Here is a 23464-nt window from a genome sequence, read left to right as displayed (position 1 = left end):
GTTTTTAATCTTGTAACCTTATACATTACACAGCCTTTCTGCTATTTTTAATTGACTTTTTCTTCATTTTTATTTACACCTAAGGACTTCTATATCACATGATTGTAGTCTTCACGTGACTTAATTAAGTTTATATATTAACCAATCAGTGATGAGAAATTAGCATGACGCCCCATCAGGTTTATATATAAGCTGTGATAGCTGGCCCCATAACTTTACTCGGTTGTGGTTTTAGTTCCTTTAAAGTTTAGTAAAGATTTGCAGCGTTTTTGATTTTATTCGTTGGATTTTATTGGTATTGTAAACGAGTCAAAGCTTCTAGGTGAGTTGTTGCCTTCATAGATGCTGAAGTGTTTCATCGAGTGTTAACCAGGAAAAACTTTAAAATCATCATGTTGTTTTTTTTCCAGACCCAAGTGTAAAAAAATGTTTATCATCTACACTGAAAAATTGACAAATGTAAATGCTTTCAGTTTAAACAATCTTGTCTTCCATGATTTCATGCAATTGATTTTGTGCCTATTTATTCACCGCTATTTATATATATATATATATATATATAATTTAAAAAAAATAAATTTCCTCGGTACTGAGACAGAACTGTTAACTTGATTGTATGCTTTCCTTTAAAATGTTCATTCACCTTTCATATCTAAGTAGTTCCCTGTTTCACCTGTAACTGTTTTTATCCAGCATATGACCAGTTTAATGAGATTTCTGTACTCTGCCATCAGCACCCCAATCTATTCCTCTATCCCAGGTGCTGTTTGAATATATTCTGCTTAAAATGTGGCATTAACATTTTGAAATTATGCTTTTTGATATTTGTATACGACAGGGGTGTGTGATCTCTCTGATGTGCACTATAAGACCCTTGAGCAACTGGTTTCATTTTAGAAAGAACATGAAGTTGGCATTAACTTGTATACTTCATCACTTGTCTTCCTCTTCCAGATCTAGTCTGAAAAGGTGCCATGTCTGCAGGGCTCCAGATGCTGGGTACCACACTGGGAGTGCTGGGTTGGCTGGGAACCATCCTAGCCTGTGCTCTTCCACTATGGCGTGTGACTGCTTTCATCGGCAACAACATTGTTACAGCCCAGGTTGTCTGGGAGGGTTTGTGGATGACCTGTGTGGTTCAGAGCACCGGCCAAATGCAGTGCAAGGTTTATGACTCGATGCTGGCTCTGTCTTCAGACCTTCAGGCCTCTCGGGCCATTCTCGTCATTGCGCCGCTGGTCAGTCTGCTGGCCATACTTGCTAGCATAGCTGGAAACAAGTGCACAAATTGCTTGGAGCAAAGCAGTGTCAAGACCAGGGTAGCTACAGTGGCTGGAGTTTTATTTCTCGTTGCAGGAGTTCTGAGTCTTGTACCCCCCAGCTGGATGGCAAATGCAGTGATCCGTGACTTCTACAATCCGTTGGTGGCCCAGTCACAAAAGAGGGAGCTTGGGGCATCCATCTTTATCTGTTGGGGGGCTGCTGCGTTAACTATGATTGGCGGTGGGCTTATGTGCAGTTCTTGTCCAAGTGGCGGAAGGCAAGCAATCCACTATAAACCGGCATCTCAAACAAGTAGAGCACATGCTGCTTATGTCTGAGCTTATGCTTAGCACCGACATGCTTTTTGTATTTTATTTTTTTTTAATTAAGTGTGCTTTATTTCTGTAAATAAAAATCTTACCTTCACTGTTGTAGCAGCTGTGAGTGACCCTTTTTAATCCAGTAGATGGTGGTGTTGTGTTCAGAGACCTTTCTGAGGCACCACCTACCCTTTCATTTGAATTGGTGAAACTGTGTTCTGATGCATGTGGTGATTGTATTGCTTTTTGAAGACTTTCTGCAAATACAATTGGAATCATTTTAAAATAAAGGCTTTTTGAATAAAACTGCATATAACCACCTAAGCAATGTAGTCTATTCATGCTGGAAAACTACCAAGAAGTTGAGACCCATATCTGAGTAGTGGTTTACATAATAAAAGGGGGGAACAGATGGACACATTTTGCCTTTCATTTATTAAGATGAAGTGGGAAAGTCAAACACATTTACTAATGTTTTGAATGCAAACCTGGGTTGTATATCCCGTGTGTGTGGGAAATGAGCAAGATCTGGCAGTATCAAATTCATAAAACCACTGAGGGAGGGAAAAACAGTTGAGGTTAAAACTCTGTTTTAAGCTGAATGCAGAGTTCAGAAGTGGTCATTAAGGTCTTTTTGGTGCCTTTTCTGTATACTGTAACACTTGTATCATCCATTATCTTCAGTCACTGAAGTCTTTAAAGCAACAGTTACAATTTTACATTTCCATCAAATGTTTTGTTCAAAGCTCCAAAAAAGATTTCTGCTGTTTCGGGTTTTAAGGTAGTCCAACTACTGCTATGAACAAATGACAACGTTGTTTTAACTGTGCAAAGTCTGATCCCCTTCCCAAAAGTCTCAAAGCATTTCTCCTGCAAATGCGATATACCCTTTCTTTCAAAGCATCTGTTGTCAGAGTTCATCGGTACTGTGTACAACACAAAGGGATGAGTTTCTGAAAGGCTTTTTTAAAGTCCTCGTTGAATATGGTGTATATAAGCGGGTTGATGAGTGAATTCAGATAGCCAAGCCAGGTAAGGAAGTCTGCAAGCAGAGCTGAAGTACTGCAAGAAGGGCACGTGTTTACGATAACCTCTTTGAGAAAGAAAGGCAGCCAGCAGATGACAAAGGCCCCGAGGATGAGGCCGAGAGTGAGGGCCGCTCGTCTCTCCCTGGCACCGGGATTCCGTCGGTTCTTGAAGACCTTGCCGGTGGTGGGTGTGATCTTGACGCGTTCTCCATCTGTTGACGGCTCCGAAAAAGACTTCTCGGTGGGGCTGAGTGTGTCCGGACTGAGCGGAGGAGCTTCCCGCTCTGAACTCACCATGACACTATTGACTGACTGCTTCACCAGTCGGCTACTGCCTCGCCGGTTGCGCAGTGTCTGTGCTGCCCGATAGATTTTGTAATAGAGCACCAGTATGAGGATGAGCGGGATGTAAAAGGCGCCGAAGGTCGAGTAGACGGTAAAGGCAACATGGTCATGCTCCATCAAGCACTCCATCATTCCGTGTTCCTCTACAGGCATCTTCCTCCACATGAGAGGGGGGAGCGAGACAAGTACAGAAAGCACCCAGACCACCACGATGGTCACAGCTGCTCTCTGAGATGTGCGTTTTTGCGAGTATGCCACAGCATCGGTGATGGCACGATAGCGATCGTGGGCAATGGCTGCCAGGTGAAGGATGGAGCAGGTGCAGCAGGTAACATCCACACCCAGCCATAGGTGGCACATAGCCGGCCCCAGCACCCACATCTCTTCTGCTATGTACACAATGCTGATTGGCATTACCAACGCAGCCACCAGAAGATCAGTGACGGCCAACGAGCAAATCAGATAATTAGCTGGCTGATGGAGCTTGCGAGTGACCAGAATGGCTGTTATCACCATGGAATTGATGACCGTGGTGGCCACAGCTAGGACAGAGAGCAGCAGGCAGAGGACAATTTTACTGCCACTGATTCCAGGCTCCACATCATCCACTGAGGAGCAGTTTATCAGATCCATGTTTTCAAATGAATTTTAACTGCTGGAACCTGAGGATGAGAAGTCAGATAAATAATTAAATGATGTACAAATGATTACATGATTTTAATACAGAGATTTCTGTAGCTTTTGCTAATCTAACTGCATTTTATTCTTACAAATAAAAAAAAAGTCAATATTAGTTTGGCATTGTTTTATACTAAGCAGCAAACACACCTTTTAATGGCCCTTTTACTACTGATGATTTGTTGTGACCATCACCGGGATACATTTCTCCGTTTCACAACCAAGCAGCGTTTGTAGGATTTCTGGTCTTCGGTCACATTTTTGCACTAAACTTTAATGAAGAAAATTTTCATTTCCTTTCAATGTGACAGACATGTTGAATTCAATGGGCAATTTTTTTTTTTTGATAATCTGTAATCCTACACAGTAAACATGGTGCTGCATATTTCCCACCACAAAAAAAAAGTCTAATATCTTTCAGGAAAAGCCATTTTAGCTTGACAGCACTGAGTCATTCTGTCAAATGCACATTGCCCCAGTTGGAAGAAGCCGTAATGCACGACACGGGTGAAGTCAACTGATTCACCATCTTTCCCTCCCACACTAACCTTCATAAAGTGTTAGATAAAGACTGTATAGACTCGATGCTGTCTTACTATTGTATTATTGCACTTTATGTGTAACTGTCTTTAAAAGTAGCGTAACAAAAAAAGTATCTAGGCCATTTATGTAACTGTATGTAATTTTCCTCACGTCCTGTTCCACCAGAGCACTTTGACGAATCAAGAACACGTATGAAATTCATTCACGTGATCAGTGAGGGAAACTGTACATATCATCAAACAATGATTTGTATGTTATGTTCATTTGTTTATTCATACCTGATATCAGGAAATAAATGTGCGAACGATGTGAGCTCGTGTAAGTGCTATCAGCGTTTGTTTGCTTGATCTACTGATCTCTGCTTTGTATTCAATCGTTCATTCATGCACAGTAATTGCTTTAGAGCATGACCTCAGTGCATTATTGGATTTCTCATAATGCCCCAAGCACCAACACTATAAATAACAAAATAACAACTATCATCAGAAAGGCGTTTATAGATTACAGTAGATTATATGTGTTCCGTCTTTGCTGGTGTCTCGTAGCACGGATGAAAATCATGAAATTTATGCAGACAGAAAACAGAAATAATGCATTGTGTATATATATATATATATGCACAACCAAAAGAAGTCTGACCAAAGAAGGCTTAGCAAGACATTGCAGTGATGGAATCTACAATGTATTTAAACAGAGTAGTAAGTTAGAGTCTGAACCTTTCTAGATTTTAGTTATTCTTAGTTTAACCAGCATTTTCAAGGTGGAATATCAGAATAATATGCTTTGAACCGATGACAGCAAAACATGATCTTTTAGTTGTTGTTTTTTTTTCTATAATTTGGAAAGAATTAAGACCAATGGTGTAGCCTACGTGATACGCAGGTATACGCCGTATACCCACTAGGAAATGCCAAGGATTTCCGTATACCCACTTAAAAAGCGTGAGGATACGTAACAATATCGTTTTGTGACAGAACTTTCATTCATAAATTCACCCCGTCTGTGTTGCGAACACAGACTGTGGTTGCGATTGCGAATCACTAACGTTTTTGGACCATTGGGGCTTCGGTGGCCTGTGACCTGATCTGACGTCACCTACCAAGGAGGAAAATTAGTTGCTTGGCGGTGTTTTGTGGCGCAAATTTGAAATTAACTAAGTAATGTAAAAGAAGATCTGAAAAGAAAGCAGACTCAAACTACACTCTGAGTGTTTTCGGAAGCCTGCGCCTGAAGCTACAGCAGCTTCAGGTGACATTTCACCCACAGCCCGAGTACACATGTATTTGGAAAGCTTTGTAAACTACCAGTTCATTCAGTTCATAATATTCTGCAATGAAAGAGTGTTGGTGAAAAAACTGAACAAATGTTTATTGTTCACTCTTAAATATACATTGAAAATTGACAGCTGATAAAACCTGTGCTCCAGGTCCCATATTCATATAACATTTAAGGCTAAATGTAGCTCTTAAAGGTAAAGTTCACCCAAAAATGAAAATTGTGTTATTTTCTCACCCTCGATTTGTTCCAAAACTGTATGAGTTTCTTTCTTCTGTTTAACACAAAAGATGATATTTTGAAAAATGTTGGTAATCAGACAGTTGGCAGCACCCATTGACTTTCATAGTCTATATTTTTTCCTACTGTGAAAGTCAATGGGTGCTGCCAACTGTCTGATTACATTAAGCCTTAAATGTTATATGTATATGGGACCTGGAGTACAGGTTTTATCAGCTGACTGTCTTTTGTTGCTTATAATAAATTGAAATGTTGATAACACATAAGCAGTCTTTAATAATGCTCTCAATTACATGTAGATGCATATTTTATGCATTAGTGAGTGTGGTGGTGCCTATGGGGTGTCGCTCTAGGATGGGTGCGTATGAGGCTGGGGGGGGGGATCACAGTATACTCACTACAAAAAACCAGACTACACCATTGATTAAGACGTTATGAATGTGAAGATGTTCCACATAGACAAATGTACTGTATGTGGACACTTCAATAATACTCCCATATATGGTAGTACTTGTTAAACATTCCTTTCTGAAATTATGGCTATTGATTTGAAAAGGCCTCCAGTCTTCTGGGAAGGTTTGCCATTAGATTTTGGAGCTTGGCTTGTGGGACTTGTATTCATTCACCCACAAGAGCACTAATGAGGTCGGGCTTCCTGTCAGGTAACGAGGTTTGGGGGTGCAGTCAGTGTTCCAGTTTATCCCAAAGGTGTTTGGTGAAGCTAAGCTCAGGGCTTTGAGAGTGTTTTCACTCAAACTTTGGCAAACCATCTCATCTTTTAATGGAGCTCACTTGTCATGCTGGAACGGTTTCAGGCGTCTTAGTTCCAGTGTAGAGAAAGTGTAATGCGAGAGCAGACAAAGACTTTCTCGTTAGCTTTGTGAGCACGGTTTAGGAAAGGCTTACATACCTTTGGTTTAGGAAAGGCATTATATATCGTTGGCCATATAATGTATATGAAGTGTATGTACAGTATGTCATTTCTGGTCAGTATATAACATAAAAAAAAGGTTTTTTTAAGAGCCAACCCTGGGTGGGAATGAAACCCTGCATCCATATCATCCCACTGTAAACCCCTCCATTCTGAGCTTTGTCCTTTATCTACAGTATGTTTGGAAGTTTGCATTTTAGCAAAGATCAGAGATTAGAGTGCCTTGGCTGCTTGTCCTTGTTTTTATTCCCCCACTTCTGCTGCAGAGATTGATACTGATTATTATATTAGCTTATGAATCTCTCTTTCCCCAATTTCAATAACACTCTTATCAGAGCTCAGAGTGCACTGACTTTCTCTTTGGCAGTAAAACACTGTGCCGTGAGCTTCTTTTGACAAGTTAATGGAGCTGATACCAGGCAAGATGGCAGTTTGCTATAAGGCATGTTGCATCATGTGTATACGTGCAAGGTACAAGAAGGGTGGCAAAATAAACGCAAACCGACATGAAGTGTCAGAGTAAGAAGTCACACCATCACATGCCTCCAGAATAGCTTTACTGCACCTGGACATTGATTCTACAAGTTTGTGTAACTGTACTGAAGCAAAGATGTTTGCTCACTTGGTGTTTGGAGGATGGTGTCACTGGTCCAAAATCTCACATAGGGGTTCATTGGTTTACAAGATAATTGTTATAATTGTTAAGATCTTGTTACAATAAACCATACATTATTGGTCATATCCATGTATTGGTCCCTATCATGTTTGATACTGTAAATCTATAAACAGAATGTTTTTACACCTCATAAGCTCTTCTGGTGCAGCGTGATATGTTCACCCCAGGACTCTGGTCCCACGTTACACACTATATAATATGCTTTTCATGTCATAACCTTCAGCAGAAACTATTTTCAGCATGCTGCTTAACTTGTTTCTTTTCCTCTCTCTCTGTGGTTTACTTTCTCTCACAGGCATACAAGCCTCAAATATTTAAGCCTCTTACAACTTCAAAGTCTCTACCTCTCCTTCCCAAGCACTGGCATTGTGCAGTCATCTATGAACATGTACTCAAAATAACATGTTCTGGCTTTTTGCCAAACTTGAATTAAACCTTAAAGAGTTTATTGCTATTGGCAATTTCGCTGGAACCACAGCTCAACCTTACAAACTCATAAAAGTGCACCATTTAGTGATGAGACTAATGCTCTGTCAATCAAACACACTGCACTGCAAATATAGAGTTTATTAAGATACAAATTAGTGCTAGAACTCTATGTACACTTTAGCACCATGGCTAGCACACACAAAAATATTACCACATGATATTATTTTACATCAATACAACATTTGTCAGACTGTATATTTATAATCACACCCCCAGTGTCACCCACATGAGGATGAGGTTCCCCTTTGAGTCTGGTTCCTCTCAAGGTTTCTTCCTTTACCATTTAAGGGAGTTTTTCCTCCCCACAGTCACCTCAGTCACCTCAGACTTGCTTATTGGGGATAAATAAATACAAACACACTGTGAACTAAATCAATCTAATATTAATCTTGAATTTTGAATTCTATTAATCTTTATATTATTCTTTATATTAACCTTTTGTTCTATGTTTATGTTCTGTAAAGCTGCTTTGAGACAATGTCAATTGTAAAAAGTGCCATACAAATAAACTTGAATTGAATTGAATTGAATGAACCAGGGGGGAGGCATGGTGGCTTAGTGGTTAGCGCGTTCGCCTCACACCTCCAGGGTTGGGGGTTTGATTCCTGCCTCCGCCTTGTGTGTGTGGAGTTTGCATGTTCTCCCCGTGCCTCGGGGGTTTCCTCCGGGTACTCTGGTTTCCTCCCCCGGTACAAAGACATGCATGGTAGGTTGATTGGCATCTGTAGTGTGTGTGTATGAGAGTGTGTGTGTGTGAGTGAATGAGAGTGTGTGTGTGTGAGTGAATGAGAGTGTGTGTGTGTGTGTGTGTGTGTGTGTGTGTGCCCTGCGATGGGTTGGCACTCCGTCCAGGATGTATCCTGCCTCGATGCCCGATGAGATAGGCACAGGCTCCTTGCGACCCGAGAAGTTCGGATAAGCGGTAGAAAATGAATGAATGAATGAATGAACCTGAGGCAAAATGAAAAGCTACTGATCACAACAAGCACTGTCCTGACTATCAGGATGACAAGAGTTACATGTCAAAAGACCAATCAGAACATTGGGTCACTGGTTGCCTGTAAAATTGTGGACCAGACTCCCCAGACAAAGCCAAGTTAACCGGTGTCCAGGGGGTGGAGTCAAATGTGATCAATCTTCCGGAAGCTGGATGGAGTGGAGCTAAAATTCCAGGGAGTGGAGTCAGATAGGCTCCTCCTATCCTGAGAGTTGAGCTAGTTAAAAGAGTTAATCCATTGATTTTGGGTTATACCAGTTAGAGAAGGTTCAGCTCAACCTCCTTGTTCTATCCCCATTGAACTCCCCACTGAGGACATTACATTACATTTACATTTACATCATTTAGCAGACGCCCTTATCCAGAGTGACTTACATTTTTATCTCATTTTTATACAACTGAGCAATTGAGGGTTAAGGGCCTTGCTCAGGGGCCCAGCAGTTGCAGCTCGGTGGACATAGGAATCGAACTCACAACCTTCCGATTGGTAGCCCAACACCTTAACAATTAGGCTACCACATCCCTCAACCTGGCTTTGCTGGCATTTCCTGAACCTTAGTCCTATACAAGAAATGAGAAATATTTCCCCATTGTCATTGACTTGTCTTCGTCTTGTCATTAATGTTTCTCTTAACCGAGCACAGAACATCAAACGTTCGGTCGGTACAGTGTGAAAATTGCATACTCATTTGTCTTGCTGTTATCATGACAACCCTTACCAGTGTTCACATGCTTTACTGAATCCCACAAAGCAAAGCAACAAGGATGAATGGTAAAATCTGTCTCTCCTGATAATAATCCATGCCAGTTAGATCGCATTAGCGTGCCATCCTGCTAATCATGCTGCTAATTTCTGCACCGCCGAGAGCCGACTCGTCCTCCGATCGATGAATTGCTGTGTATTAATTTGATGCCCCCCCCAAGTGAGGAATCCAAGCAAAGCATAAACGTTAGCGACAGTAGAATGAGGATCTTATTCAAAGAACAAAGGTATACTGTTAAACTATTCAGATATACATACAGAGATGAATAGGATTTACATTTCTGAATGAAATATGTTTAACAACCGTATCATGCCGTGATTAAGCGGTTGTGTCGACGTTGTACGGTTAGCTTCGCCTTCTCACGATATTTACAGTATAAAAACATTTGTCATGTTTTCAATTTGTACCAGGATTTTAGGAATCTAATACATATAATCAGCTTCCTCTTGTCAATCTTATCTGTTGTCATCGCATATTCGGCAAGCTGGCTTGCACAGAGGCATATTTTTTATTATTTCCTGCTGAATTTTAGAGGTTATAAACGTGTGAATAAATAAAATTAGCGCTAACGGTGCTCGGCTGATCTGCTGAGCTGGAGCTGTTATTTGTCATCGGTAACCTTTTTATCCTGGTCAGGATTGCTGTGGATCTCAGGAACACAATATGAGTGATACAGAAATAAATCTTGACGAGCGCGTAGCAATTTGGAGTATCCTGTCACATGTCTGCGTGTTTGTGGGCGGTGGGTAGAAACCGGAGAACCTGGAGAACCTGTAGGAAACACATACTGTAACTCTAGCACAGACAATGTCTCTAATCATCACCGCGACACGACGTAATCTTTCCTGCTCTTAAGAAATCCATTGTGACATTTCTACAGCATGTAAAATCTTATCCACACTAGACCCATAAGGAGAGTTATGTAATCTAAACAGGTTGGTAAAACCGTATAGTATCAATTAGACAGTCTGGAACATTTTGTCAATTTCTGAAATGTTACTGCAGTCATTTGATCAACTCTTAGCTCACTAGGACACATCATGATCTCTCCTATATATTTACAGAGATATGGAATGAACACTCTTATGCGTTAGGAATTTCAAGCAGTTGAGAAAAATAAATAAATATTTAAACGAATACGTTTTCTTTTCTAAGAGACTCGATGAACACAGCCTCACACTTACAGCATCAGAACTTCTCAGATACAAGCAAAAAGATTTTCTCACAATTTTTTTCAGTGCTAGGGAAATGGCATTTAAAGAATGTATAAAAAGGTTTATGTTTCACAAAAGTAAGACTGACCGTTTCGGTAAAAGTGCCGTACGGCTGGCGAAAAAAAAAAAGTCGTCCGAAAGCCGCAAACAGGGTTTTATTCGTGAACGTCGAATTGAACTTCAAATTCCAGATATTGTACTCAAATACGTTATTTTGGAAATTATGACCTCAAAGAAAGAAAGAAAAAAAAAAGCAAAGCATTTTCATGTTTTATCAAAAGAGCAGATGTTTTGTAATTACTTTTCTCCCTTATTGCTGCATTCCGTGTGTTTACACAGTGGTGGGAACTGTGTATCTCTCACCAATATGTTTCTTTATCCTCACTCTTAAATGGCACAAGTGAGGACCCAATTTTCATCTGACGTTTTTAAATCCCTGTCTGTTTACTCTGTCAGACATCCTGTCCTCAAGGAGAGCTGCGAGATTGACTGGAAAGCGCAAAGAGTCACAGCGAAACAAATAAATAAATTGGTTTGAGCCTTCACCTTTTATTTTGCTGCTTGACTTTTTTCCTAAGCAAATAATTTTTTTCAATCAGAAAGCACTTATCGTTCTGCGGCGTATTCATTACTCTTTCTGATCCGCGGTTACAAGTGGACTCTATGCAGGATGACTGCCTCGATGCTTTGGCCTTCATCACAAATAAATGAAAGCTAAATGAAGGAAGAAACAAATATTGCGAAGGGAAAAAAAAAGTCTGTATTTTTGTGTGGTTTTTTTTTCTACATGATCCAGAATGGAGAAGTTGATTACATTTACATTTACGGCATTTAGCAGACAAAGTGCAAAGCGCTTACTCGATACTCAATTCCTGAGCTAAATGATTCTTTTAAAGATTAATTAAAGTCGATTTGAATTTGACCCGCGATCCCATATGCTGAGCTGACTCAATGTTCGATTTTTGGTTCGAGCTCGGTCTATACTAAAGAGTTTTCATCTCTTCAAACAAACATACTTTATATAACCGGCTCAGGGAGGTCAGGCTACTCTTTTAGTCGATGGCTGTCAGCGAAAGGAAATAACAAATGGAGAGGAGGGGGTTGGTGTTTTGGGTTTGAAGCGCTTTCAGAAACACTCTGCCAGATGTGTGAGTGACTAAGGATCAGTCACACTGAGCCAAGAGGTCCTTTGGGCTTTGGGCTGGTGGAAAGCTGCAAGCTTTCAGCAGTGTGGCATCGGTTGAGTGAAGCTACAATTAAATGCTCATTCAATTTACCACATTTCACCTGCAAGTCTGTGACAAAATGCAGAGACTCACTTTCAGGCGACGGCTCCGTAAACACGTGCTTTCTGTTTTCTCACCGTTGATGTTGCGCATTGAATGTTAAAGCATGACCAAAGGATTTCACACAGTTCTAATGCACTTCACACTCAGTAAAAAAGGACTTCATTTTAATAAGGGTTTGTCGCTCGGGTGCTACGTTCAAGGGCGTGTGTTTCTTAAAGTATGGGTACGTCTCAGTGCTTTGCTACGGAGGGAGGAAATCACAACGTACCACTATACAAGATTGTTTATTATATTATTAAATCTATTATTGAGATATTTATAGATCTTTGACTTAAATTGGGTTTAATCCAGACCTCAATAACGTAAGTGACAGAAATAAAGGAACTTTAATGTAATGACATTTTTAACAAAGACGTGTGTTATGTGTGTAAATTTACATACTCAGTTAAGTAATACACTTTTGAATAATCCATAAAAAGGTTTATTCATCAAATTAATCTCTACAGATGTGGCTAGATTATTATTATTATTATTATTATTATTATTATTATTATTATTATTATTCAGTGTTTTTTTCAGAACCTCTGCTTTGAGGTACATTCATTCATTCATTCATTCATTCATTCATTCATTTATTCATTTACTACCACTTATCCGAACTTCTCGGGTCACGTGGAGCCTGTGCCTATCTCAGGCGTCATCGGGCATCGAGGCAGGATACACCCTGGACGGAGTGCCAACCCATCGCAGGGCACACACACACACACTTTCATTCACACACACACATACACTACGGACAATTTTCCAGAGATGCCAAACAACCTACCATGCATGCCTAAAACAAATATCCAGGACCGTGTGAAATCACCTTAGCAAAACGGGAGGTCATTTCTCTTAATGTCTGGTTTATCTTCGGCATCATTTCAGAGGAAAAGGACTGCAGCAATTTTACAGATCACGGAGTGAGAAAAAAAAAAATCATCATCTGCCACTGCCTCTGATTTGAAGACCTCAATAAATATCCTGGGTAAAGTGTTGCCTCAGCAGGATTACCAGTCTCTGGGAAACTTTCCATCAAATTCAGAAGCAGAAGGCACCTTAACAGCATCTTTGCCAGTGATGAATCCTTGGTAAATAAAAAATTCTGATTTATCCTCTGTACCGCACTATAAACAACCGGCAGAACATTACATACACCCTGCCCTTGCAGTATCTCTCATCTCTTAACACCTATATATTAGAAATGTAACATTAGTCATTTAGTGGTTGTGCTTGAAATATATTGTGTTGTATTTATGTAGGCTTCACTGGAACATATTTCTAAGGTCAGTGTATATCCTGAATTGTCGGGATCTGTGTTTTTTATCTACCAAACAAACAAACAAACAAACATACCACACATTTTTGGAATCACTCTAATTATAAAAGCAAACCACATACCCGTCAGATTAAAAGCCCTGCGTTAGGATCAGTTACTTATACTGAAATGTTGGAACCGGATCAAATTGGCTCTCGTCCCTCACCTTCAGACTTGAGGTCGGTTTTTAAATCCCCTCCGCAGCATCCAATTAGCTGATAGTATGTTCAGTGCTTGATATGACTCGTGTCAAAGCACTTGTGATTGTTTGTTAATCTGGGAATACATGTCCAATTATCCAAACGGCCAAACATGTGGCAGCAAAACAATGGCCCCAAATCATATAAACTAAACATATAAATTAATTTAATGCATAGAGTTAAAGGTGGGGTCTCCGTCATTTGAGAAATGCTTCAGAAAACTGTGTTGGGCCGCCAAACCAAACAAAACCAAAACTAACGTGTAGCCAATGAGCAGAAAGGGGCGTGTGTTGTCAATATGTGGCGGAGAGAGTGTTCAGTGCGAATGTGTGAAATTAGCAGAAAGCGGTTTTAACATTGACATGGAGGATAAAAACAAAGAAAGAAAGCGAAGAAAGGTTTACGATAAGGCAAGAAGTAGGATGTGTTAATATAGGATCAGCTTTCCAGTGCTGGAGAGAACTGAACGTTTTCCGCAGGAAACAGAGATAAATCTTTCACTGTACTACAAAAACACATTTGTATTACCATAGTATTACTCATTGAGTTCATTTTTTGATAAAAAAAAATATCCCCTCGGTCAGCTGCCCCAACAGGTTCCACCATAATACTTGTCTGGGTCGTACTTGGGTTATACTTGTCTGGTGTATGTGTGGGGTGGAACTATCAAAACAGGGGTGGGACCCATTTGGGTTAGGGGTGTGTTTGTTTTGGTGATTTCAAATGTCAACATAGGCTTTCAAACAACGGATACCCTACCTTTAATGTAAACATCATTATGGGGCAAAAAATAGCATGGTTGTTGTGTCAGATGGTCTGAGTATTTCGGATGTTTGTTATTTCTTAAACGTCTGATTTCCTGAGATTTTCACACAACAGGCTATAGAGCATGTCCAGACTCACCTGGTGTGAGTGCAGGTTTTTACTCCAGTCAAACAGGAGCCACACCTGATTCCACCTGTTATTCAGTTGGTTTAAAAAATGGTGAAAAACTTGGTGAAAAATGAAAAATCACCCATGCTAGCACTTTGTGGATAAGACTGGACACACCTGCGCTTGTTTACACCGAATGGTGCAATAAACGAAAGGTGGAATGGATATGGAAATGCCTCATTCGTTCGAGAGGTTTGTGTTGAGCAGAAAACCATTTCAGAATGCATAATGCATCAGATCTTGAGACGGATTGGAAACAACAGATAAAGAGACCACATTGAGTTCCACAGCTTTTAGCCAAGAACAATGGGGTATTGGGGTACAATGAGGACAAGTTCAGTTTCAAATTGGAAAAATGCTGCCAGGTTCGACAAATTCTGATTTCTGCATGCAGATAATATGATTATAGATTTTTTTAATCTACGTATCCAGCAGGGATTGTGTGTAGAGTTCACAATAATGGTGGTGATGTAATGATTTGGTGAATCTCTTGTAGCATTATTGCAGACAGCAATAATCTCCAAACCTTTCCTATAATAAAGGCTACCTCAGACATGATAATGCCCCATGACTCAAAGGACAGGTAGTCTCAAACTGGGTCCATGAACATGTCAATAGTGCAAATTAAGGATGTCGTTGAACTGGAAATTTGCAGAATCGATGTGCGACAACAAATTGGCAGCAATTATGTGATGCAATCGCTTTAACGTGAACCAGAATCTCAAATACCTTGTTGAAATCCAGCCCATAAAGAGCTCTGAACCATAAGGTTTCTCTGAGAGGATTCCTGCTCAGGGTTCATATGTTGTTACTAATGAAGTGAAGAAATCCATAGTGGGGGTTAAAATTGAAATGGCCCCAAAAATCATACAGCTGAAACGTTTAGCACTGAACTGTGTGGCTGTTGGTAAAAGTCAGTGAGGAGAAGAGTTTTATAAATCAAGACATGTTTAAAGATGAGGCATAATGGATGATAAAGTCAGCAAATAAAGTCAGCACAGCGCTCAGATATGCATATGCGCTCCGTAGGTGTGTTGGAGAGGTTATTGTCTTAAGAGAGCGGGGGTGGGAACAGAGTGAGATACTCATCTGCCATTCAAAGATCAAACGTCAAGAATACAACATGCCTTTGCATTACAGATACCTTCCTCGTTTTTAGAGGATAGAGCTGAATACAGGTGAACGCTAATACAGTAGCTCCGGGAGTAATAGCTTTGTTTATCACAGGGTTTCCAGCACAGAAGCCACTTTACATGACTAATAAGTAACATTCGGTAATTGGTAAGATAAGTAGGTGTGTGGAAATATGCCACAGAGCAGGCGTTACAGATGAGATACAAATAGTCTCGAATGCTTCTCGTTATATCACTCTCATCGCACGCGTTCACAAAAGGACACTGACAACAATCGAGTCAAGTCATGTGACTGCAACCTTGTGAGAGGGACCGCAGGGACGTGTTGCCAGCAGATTTCTACCAGGTAGAGAGAAGCTAATTCATCATCTTCCACAGCTCAAGGCTGTTATCTGCTGTCAGTAACCGAGCCGTGTGCTCTTAATGTGCATCTCAACGTGATTCTCCAAACTTCTTCATTCACAGCACCCACGCCAGAAAGACTGAACTGACAATCCAGGCACAAACCTCATTTTCCTTCTCAATCAGGAGAACATTAAGAACTTGACTTGCCATTTCCTGTTACTACACCAAAGATCTGGTCTTTAATATCTCAGCACAAATCAGAGTCCGGATGAAAGCCTTGAACGATATTTCATCGGTTTGCAGCTACAACAAAGCCCTAAGGTTATGAGGTGTTAAATTTGTCAAACACTGTAGCGTGTAAGTCATTAGTAATGAAACCTATTTCTAGGCTTGTTTCTCAGGGACGGACGCATCGTTAACCCAGGACAAGATTACAACATTACCCAACAACCTTGCCGGTGAATTTCACATATCAAATGATATGATGCTGACTTTTTGTTGAGGGGCACTTTCCAATAAAATTATAATAACCGTTGAAGCAGTTATTCCCTGTGGAATTCATATAATCACTTCTGTCTGCATTATTGGACATAGCCTGCTAACTACCCCCCTTCCTTTATTACATTATGCTAGCTACCATTTTTCTAGTAAATTAGGTTTCCAGGCAAACACAAGATCACAAGGACAGCCCATTAAAGCTTTCACATGCCTGGTACCCAAGCTAATGAATTTATGATTTGTACACCTCTGGCTCTGTATTTCAGTGACTATGAGGTTAAAGTGCAGAATATCATGTGTTGGAATCTCTTTTGGCTGAAGTGTATAATAATCATGGCCTTTTTTTAAAAAAAGGGTGTTATAAATAATTAAACATTTGGCTGCACTGTGATTTCTTTGCCGTTGCATAAATAGTTCATGAACATGAAGTCAATGGTGTAACTGTACAATTATTTGCCGGCTGCAGCTTCTTAATTCTCTTTGGAAGGTCCCTGTGGGCCTCTGTATTCGTCATATAGCCGTCTCTCATACTTCTCACGTTTTCAACAACGTTTTATCTTTTTCAGTGCTGTCTTCTCTTCTTTATGATAATCTCTTTGTTTATTTATGCAGCTACACATGTTCTAACATAACGAGGCCCGGAGCTACCAAAATATCCACTCATGGTATGCTGTGTGAGGATCGATCTAGCTGGAGAGTCTGACTTTCCATCACCATTTTTTTAACAACCCAAGAAATTTATTCTTAACCTGGGTAGAGAAATTTGTTAACTTATTGTTGACTAGTTAAAGGTGCGGTGTGCGATGTTTGAGAAATGCTTTAGAAAACTGAGTCGGGCCGACAAACAAAACAAAACGTGTAGCCAATGAGCAGAAAGGGGCGTGTCTTGTCGATATGCAACGGAGAGAGTTTCCAGTGTGCATGTCTGACATTAGCCGAAAGCGACTGAAACATTGACATGGCGGATACCTGCCGTTACCTCTGCCTCGGGTTCAAGGTGTTGAACGTCGTCTTCCGTGTGAAACGGAGCTTACAACACGCAGTACTACAAAAACACATTTGTATTACCATAGTATTACTCATTGAGTTCATTTATTGATAAAAAAAATCCCCTCGGCCAGCTGCCCCAGCAGGTTCCGCCATAATAGTTGCCTGTTACGTATGTATGTGTGGGGCGGAGCTATCAAAACAGGGGTGACACCCATTTGGGTTAGGGGTGTGTTTTTTTTTTGGTGATTTCAAATGTCAACATTGGCTTTCAAACATCGGGCACCTCACCTTTAACTATAACTAGTTTGGGCTAACTTAAAGATGTTTCTTTTTTTTTCTCAATCCAGTGATTATCTTGTTTATAATGCAGCTGTCAGCTATCACTAAATTCACCTTCCAATCCAGTACATGTTAGGGTTGGGTAACCAATCAAATCACAGCCCTTGTGAAGTGTATCGAGCATTCCATGGTGCAAGGATGAGCGTCTAAGGTTTAGTGTATATGACAATCAATCTCACGCTGACATAATGCAGTTTGGTTTTGTAAACTTCTTATATTTTACAGTGTTATGTATTGCTTTGAATCTTTGCAACCCAGGAATACAAGAAAATGTGTCAATTAAAAATTCATGTCCAGGTTAAACTACAAACCGCTTCTGTAGATTCTTACACAGATTTAAGGTTTGGATAAAAACCTTACAGTTATATGTGAATATGAAATAGGACACTTGACAGTTACATACTAGTGAAGCAGAAGGTTTTATGAGTATGTAACTGTCAAGTGTCCTATTTTATATTCACATATTTTTTTTTATTCTTTTGTCATAATTTTCTTGTCTTGTACCTAACAGCAATCCGGTAAATCCATGAAAATCGCACGGCGTTCAAAATCAAAATGCTGTTCTGACATTTCGGGTTGAGCGCCGTTCCTTTGAATAGCCACAGCATTAACATGAAGGTCATTTGAGAGCTAACTCAATTTACATATACTCAATCTTGTCTTTAATAAAAATGTTTAACAAGTGTGCTTATTCATCTAGAATGTTCACACTTATTCATCACCACGATACAGGACTCAATCTCATATTTCACTGAAGGGCTTCTGAACCATAATTTCACATTTAGAAAACTCTCTCTTTCGATTCGCGTCTGCCGCATAATGCGATTATTATTCTTGAATGATTGATGACTAATTTATTACAATTTTTATAGTTAAATAAATAATGATTTGTCCTGGAATAAGAAAGCTGTCTTTTATCTGTCTTGGTGCTTTTGGGGGTGTTTTGTATTTAAAACTGCTTTAATCTTTTTATTATAAGATTGAGTTTCTGATTCACATTAAGAAAAATAATGGCATTTTCACCCAAAGCATTTGATTTCTGCCTCCTTCGAAGGATATTTCAAATAAATGCAAACAAACTTCCGTTCTGGAAATATTTACATAAAGTTACTCAGTCAGAGAAAGAAATTTAGAATGGATGAAGAGAAAACAAAGGTATTTTATCCTGTTCATGGAGGGTGTCGATAATTCTGAAATTGACTGTGTAGGAGAAGCTTGAAGGTCATCCATGACTCTGCAGAATCGGCAGCAAATTTAAGTTCCTGTTAATTTGATTTTCCATTTTGTGTCTTCTATTACACGATCTGTCGGCTGTGAAACTATGCTCCGTAATGAAGCTTTTTGCATTCTGTGACTGATTTGTTTTCAATTATCTAGGAATCCTTATAACTCCTAGTTCCATATTTAGTGAATAAGCTGGTGTGAACAAATTACACTGCTTGAAGTTGACAGCATTGCAGTCAGGCATTAGGCATTTTGTCAGGAACAGCATTAGTATTCCGGCTTGAACCTTTATGTGAAATGTGTTTTTCAAAACCCAAAATGAAAAAAAAAAAAAAAAACTATTATTAATGTGCTTGTTAACAATACGTTAACGTTCCTATATTAACAATGTTAACTTTTTAGGGACTTAAAGGTGAGGTGCAATGTTGACATTTGAGGTCACCAAAACAAACACGCCCCTACCCCAAATGGGTGTCACCCCTGTTTTGATAGCTCTGCCCCGCACATATATACGTAACCTAGGCAACTATTATGGCGGAACCTCCTGGGGCAGCTGACTGAGGGAATTTTTTTTATCAATAAATGAACTCAATGAGTAATACTATGGTAATACAAATTTTGTGTTTTTGTGGTACTGCGTGTTGTACCATGAAAGGTTTAGCTCCGTTTCACACCTAGACATTCAACACCTAGAACCTGAGGCAGACGTGACATTAAATGCAGAAGCTGAGGATTAACTCTTGGAAACAGAAGACTTGGAGCTTTTATTCGCTTTTCGTTTTTATCCGCCATGTCAAAGTTTCAATCGCTTTCGGCTAATGTCAGACATGCGCATTAATCACTCTCTCCGTAGCGTATTGACAAGACACACCCCTTTCTGCTCATTGGCTAAACATTTGTTTTGTTTGTCAGCCTAGTTTTCTGAAGCATTTCTCAAACAACGTGCACCCCACCTTTAAGGTTACAGTAAACATGCCACATAAACACACGTGTTGATGTGATAAAATGTTCCATCCTGAGATGTTGATATACAGTCTATATTTGAGGGTTTTCATCTAATCCCTGCATTTAACCCACGAAATCACCCATCAGAAATTGAACAGCATGCGCCTCTTATCGTATGAAACCCAGGACATAGCGACACTTAACAAAAATGGCTCGGTCGATAGGGTCAGGTGCCAAAACACTGAACATCTCAGAAGTGTTCACCGTAACCAGGGGAAATACGTCACACTGTAAAAAGTTGGATATTAATGAAAGGCTGGTAAATTACACGGAAAAAGATTTGAACGCTGTGAAAGATAACAATACTCGAGTACAGAACAGCAGACCTGTACTTTTTTCTCACCTGTGTGAAAGCATAAGACTGTTAGTTAAAGTGGTCACATGCTGTATTTATCCGATTACAATTGTTGACACAGGAAATTTGCAAATAATCCAGATAAGATTCATCCAGGGTTTAGGAATGTCAGCGTATGAGCCAGGATTAATATTTAACCCCAGGTACAGTGTGAAGAGTGTGAAAACACCTAGAATTGTGTTTACACAGGATTTAAAAAAGACTCTAGGGAAACAATTACAAGTGTGAAAAGTCCTAAAGATGATTTCCTGGACAAGCATGTTGTTGTTGTTGTTGTTGATTTTAATAAATAAGAAATCATTCACAGTGACATAAGTGGAATAAAAGACTTCATGGCATGAGGTGATTAATCAAAGTATCAGACCACTCTGGCGATAATGATTTTCCTATAACGACACACCCCGTCGTGTTCCATTCGTCACACAATACACTAATTAACTTACATCTTAGTCAGCAATCTTCATTAGCTGTAATTAAACCACCATATCAAATTATTGTTTGCACAACATGAGATACATAACCATTTTATGTGACTTTGTATTTGTCGCATCCCTTGAGATAATCCCAGAAAAAAGAGGGGGAAAGAAAAATCTGGTTTATTTCTTTCATATTCATGAAACTACGCAGCCAATAAGTTCAGAGACTATGATTGTGACTGTGGACTCAGCAGAAACCCCTCCGTTTTAGCCTATTAATGTTCAATTATGTATTGGTGTGAGGCAGTGGCAAACTAATTCTACATTATCAGCCATGATTGAAATTCATGGATGCTGTCTTCAGGCATCTTTCCACCCTCATGACTCAACGGATGGCTTTTTGTGAGCTTTTAAATGAGTGTGTGGTCCGTGATGGGAAGCTCAGAGAGTATATTTAGAGGTAATTGTAAAATTTCTACCGCTTAAAAAAAATAGAAACCGTCTGTGCACGTTCTTCCAATTGTTAAAGGGTAAAGGTAGAATTGCCAGGACCGGGCAGGTTTGGCAATGATGTAGAGAAGATTATTAGACTCTGAGGGTTCTTGAGGGTTTCATTAGATGTGTATCAGTGGCAGATCTTTAAAGGAACCTTTTCTGAATTGAAAATCCTCTGTTCCTTGGTTCTACATAAAACATGGGGTAGTTTACTCAGAGGGACAAATCAAAGGAGTCGAATAAAGGAGGAGGCAAATAAAAAATTCAGCAAAAAGATGGTATGAATTATGTCAGTTGCCAGTTGTGATTTTACAGAGCATTGAATCTGTACGTGTCTGGACCTGCTCTAGAGCGATGAACACCTTTATTTCCCACACATATTCCCTCAATTAGCGTTTCGCTGATGCTGAGTCTCGAGTGCTGCCTTCACACAGGCATTGAGATATGGTAGATATCCTACAGCCATAGTGTACATTCATGCGTATATTCTCATTAAATCAAACCATTTCAGTAAGCCTTTGTGCACTGTGAATAGGGTGGAGTCATCATAGAAGAGACCACACCCATCAGGGTATATATATATATATATATAAATATAAATTTAAATGTATTCAATGTATTCACTTTTTTTTTCTGTACCAAAGAACCGATTCTCAGCAAATCAATAATAAGTAAAGCAAGTAATCAATAATTGTATTCATCCATTTATCATCCACACGTCCATTTATCATTTGTACGTCAATTAATCGTGTTCGTTTGTATCTGTAGACTATGCAAATGGGGAAATGACCAGTCATGCATCTTAGTTTCATTTAAAAACCCATCCATATGCGAATGCTGTTGTATAGTCCTATATGTCTATAATATTAAGCATATACAGTAATGAAAACTGTATGTTAAGCACATGGCAATAGGTTAAGCCATATCTACACCCAAGCATGTATACACATGTCCAGCAATGTTTTCATTTTAATTCAAATCCATATCACTGAACCACCATACCATATCATATAACCTTAATAATTTACCTACATCAAAAATGAGTCAAAAGTATCTAGTGTTTCCTGTTATATAACTTCAATACACCAAATATATGTTTATTAGCCCCTATTTCTTGGCATGTTTACTCATTTCAAGCTCATTAGATTTTCTAGAAAGAAGTGAAATGATCTCACAATGCCATAAGAAAATGTAAAGCTTAAAATATGTGATAAATTTGCCCATATTTAAGATATTTTCACTTGGCTAAGCTTTCATTTGTTTCAGTAGATATGGTCTTGTGTATGTGTTGATATAATAAGATAACCGTTATATGTGTACATACGCACATATAACGCTCTATAACACATTTCTACAGACACAACTTTTCCATATCTACAAGTGATTTTCTCACCGAATCGTTTTGAGGTAAAGACTTACGTGATTTTAGTCAGTCAGAAGGAAATCCTGTAATCAGCTCGGCTCTGAGAGAGAGAGAGAGAGAGAGAGAGAGAGAGAGAGAGAGAGAGAGAGAGAGAGAGAGAGAGAGAGAGAGAGAGAGAGAGAATGGCGTATCCGCTAAGGGCGCGAGAGATGTGAGCATTCCGTGAGCGCGAGGACTCGACACTGACAGGATTATTTTGGCGCGCAAAGTGAGAGCGCGTGCGGTGAGAGAGAGAGAGAGAGAGAGAGAGAGAGAGAGAGAGAGAGAGAGAGAGAGAGAGAGAGAGACTAAGAGAGGGAGAGATCGAGACTGAGAGTGAGAGAGACAGAGAGAGATAGAACGAAAGAGAGAGAGAAAGAGGGCATGCATGCTAGAGAGAGTGTGAGAGAGAGAGAGAGCACACATCTCCTGTTGCTAATTGACGCTGCTAAATGACGCTGAGGTAAAAAACTGCCGACATCAATTACACGCTGTGCTAATTCACTCTCCAGGCCCATTTTCTGTCCTATTTCAGATCCAAACGCCACGTTTACCTTACGATTTAAAGCTAAGGTGCCCCGTATACATTATATACAGGTGTTTTTGCTTGTCATTGAGATGATAACATCAAGGCTACGATGTACATAGTCAAAAATAACACATCTATATGTGGTTCTTGCCCAGAGTGTCATTCCAAACTGTATGCTGTATTTACCCACA

The 23464-nt window shown here is 39.6% G+C and overlaps 2 protein-coding genes across 2 annotated transcripts; one reads left to right on the top strand and one right to left on the bottom strand.

Annotated features, from left to right (window-relative positions):
• The first annotated feature begins 174 nt into the window (after window positions 1-174).
• On the top strand, window positions 175-1689 carry cldng (claudin g). The gene is made up of 2 exons (XM_027163797.2): window positions 175-322; window positions 955-1689. Exon 2 carries the CDS (start codon window positions 975-977, stop codon window positions 1599-1601), a length of 627 nt encoding a protein of 208 aa, XP_027019598.2. The 5' UTR covers window positions 175-322; window positions 955-974; the 3' UTR covers window positions 1602-1689.
• Window positions 1690-1757: 68 nt separating this feature from the next.
• htr1fb (5-hydroxytryptamine (serotonin) receptor 1Fb) lies at window positions 1758-22987 on the bottom strand. Its single transcript, XM_027163785.2, has 2 exons — window positions 22762-22987; window positions 1758-3618 (listed from the first exon to the last, which is right to left on the bottom strand). Exon 2 carries the CDS (start codon window positions 3587-3589, stop codon window positions 2501-2503), a length of 1089 nt encoding a protein of 362 aa, XP_027019586.1. The 5' UTR covers window positions 3590-3618; window positions 22762-22987; the 3' UTR covers window positions 1758-2500.
• Window positions 22988-23464: the final 477 nt, after the last annotated feature.

Source organism: Tachysurus fulvidraco, chromosome 18, assembly GCF_022655615.1.
Source record: "Tachysurus fulvidraco isolate hzauxx_2018 chromosome 18, HZAU_PFXX_2.0, whole genome shotgun sequence".
Classification (NCBI taxonomy): Eukaryota; Metazoa; Chordata; class Actinopteri; order Siluriformes; family Bagridae; genus Tachysurus; species Tachysurus fulvidraco.
The sequence above is the reverse complement of the archived record's forward strand: the minus strand, read 5'-3'. Positions and strand labels throughout refer to the sequence as shown.

Coding starts and splice junctions, on each gene's coding strand:
- cldng (XM_027163797.2), top strand. CDS start 975: ATGTCTGCAGGGCTCCAGATGCTGGGTACCACACTGGGAGTGCTGGGT.
- htr1fb (XM_027163785.2), bottom strand. CDS start 3,589: ATGGATCTGATAAACTGCTCCTCAGTGGATGATGTGGAGCCTGGAATC.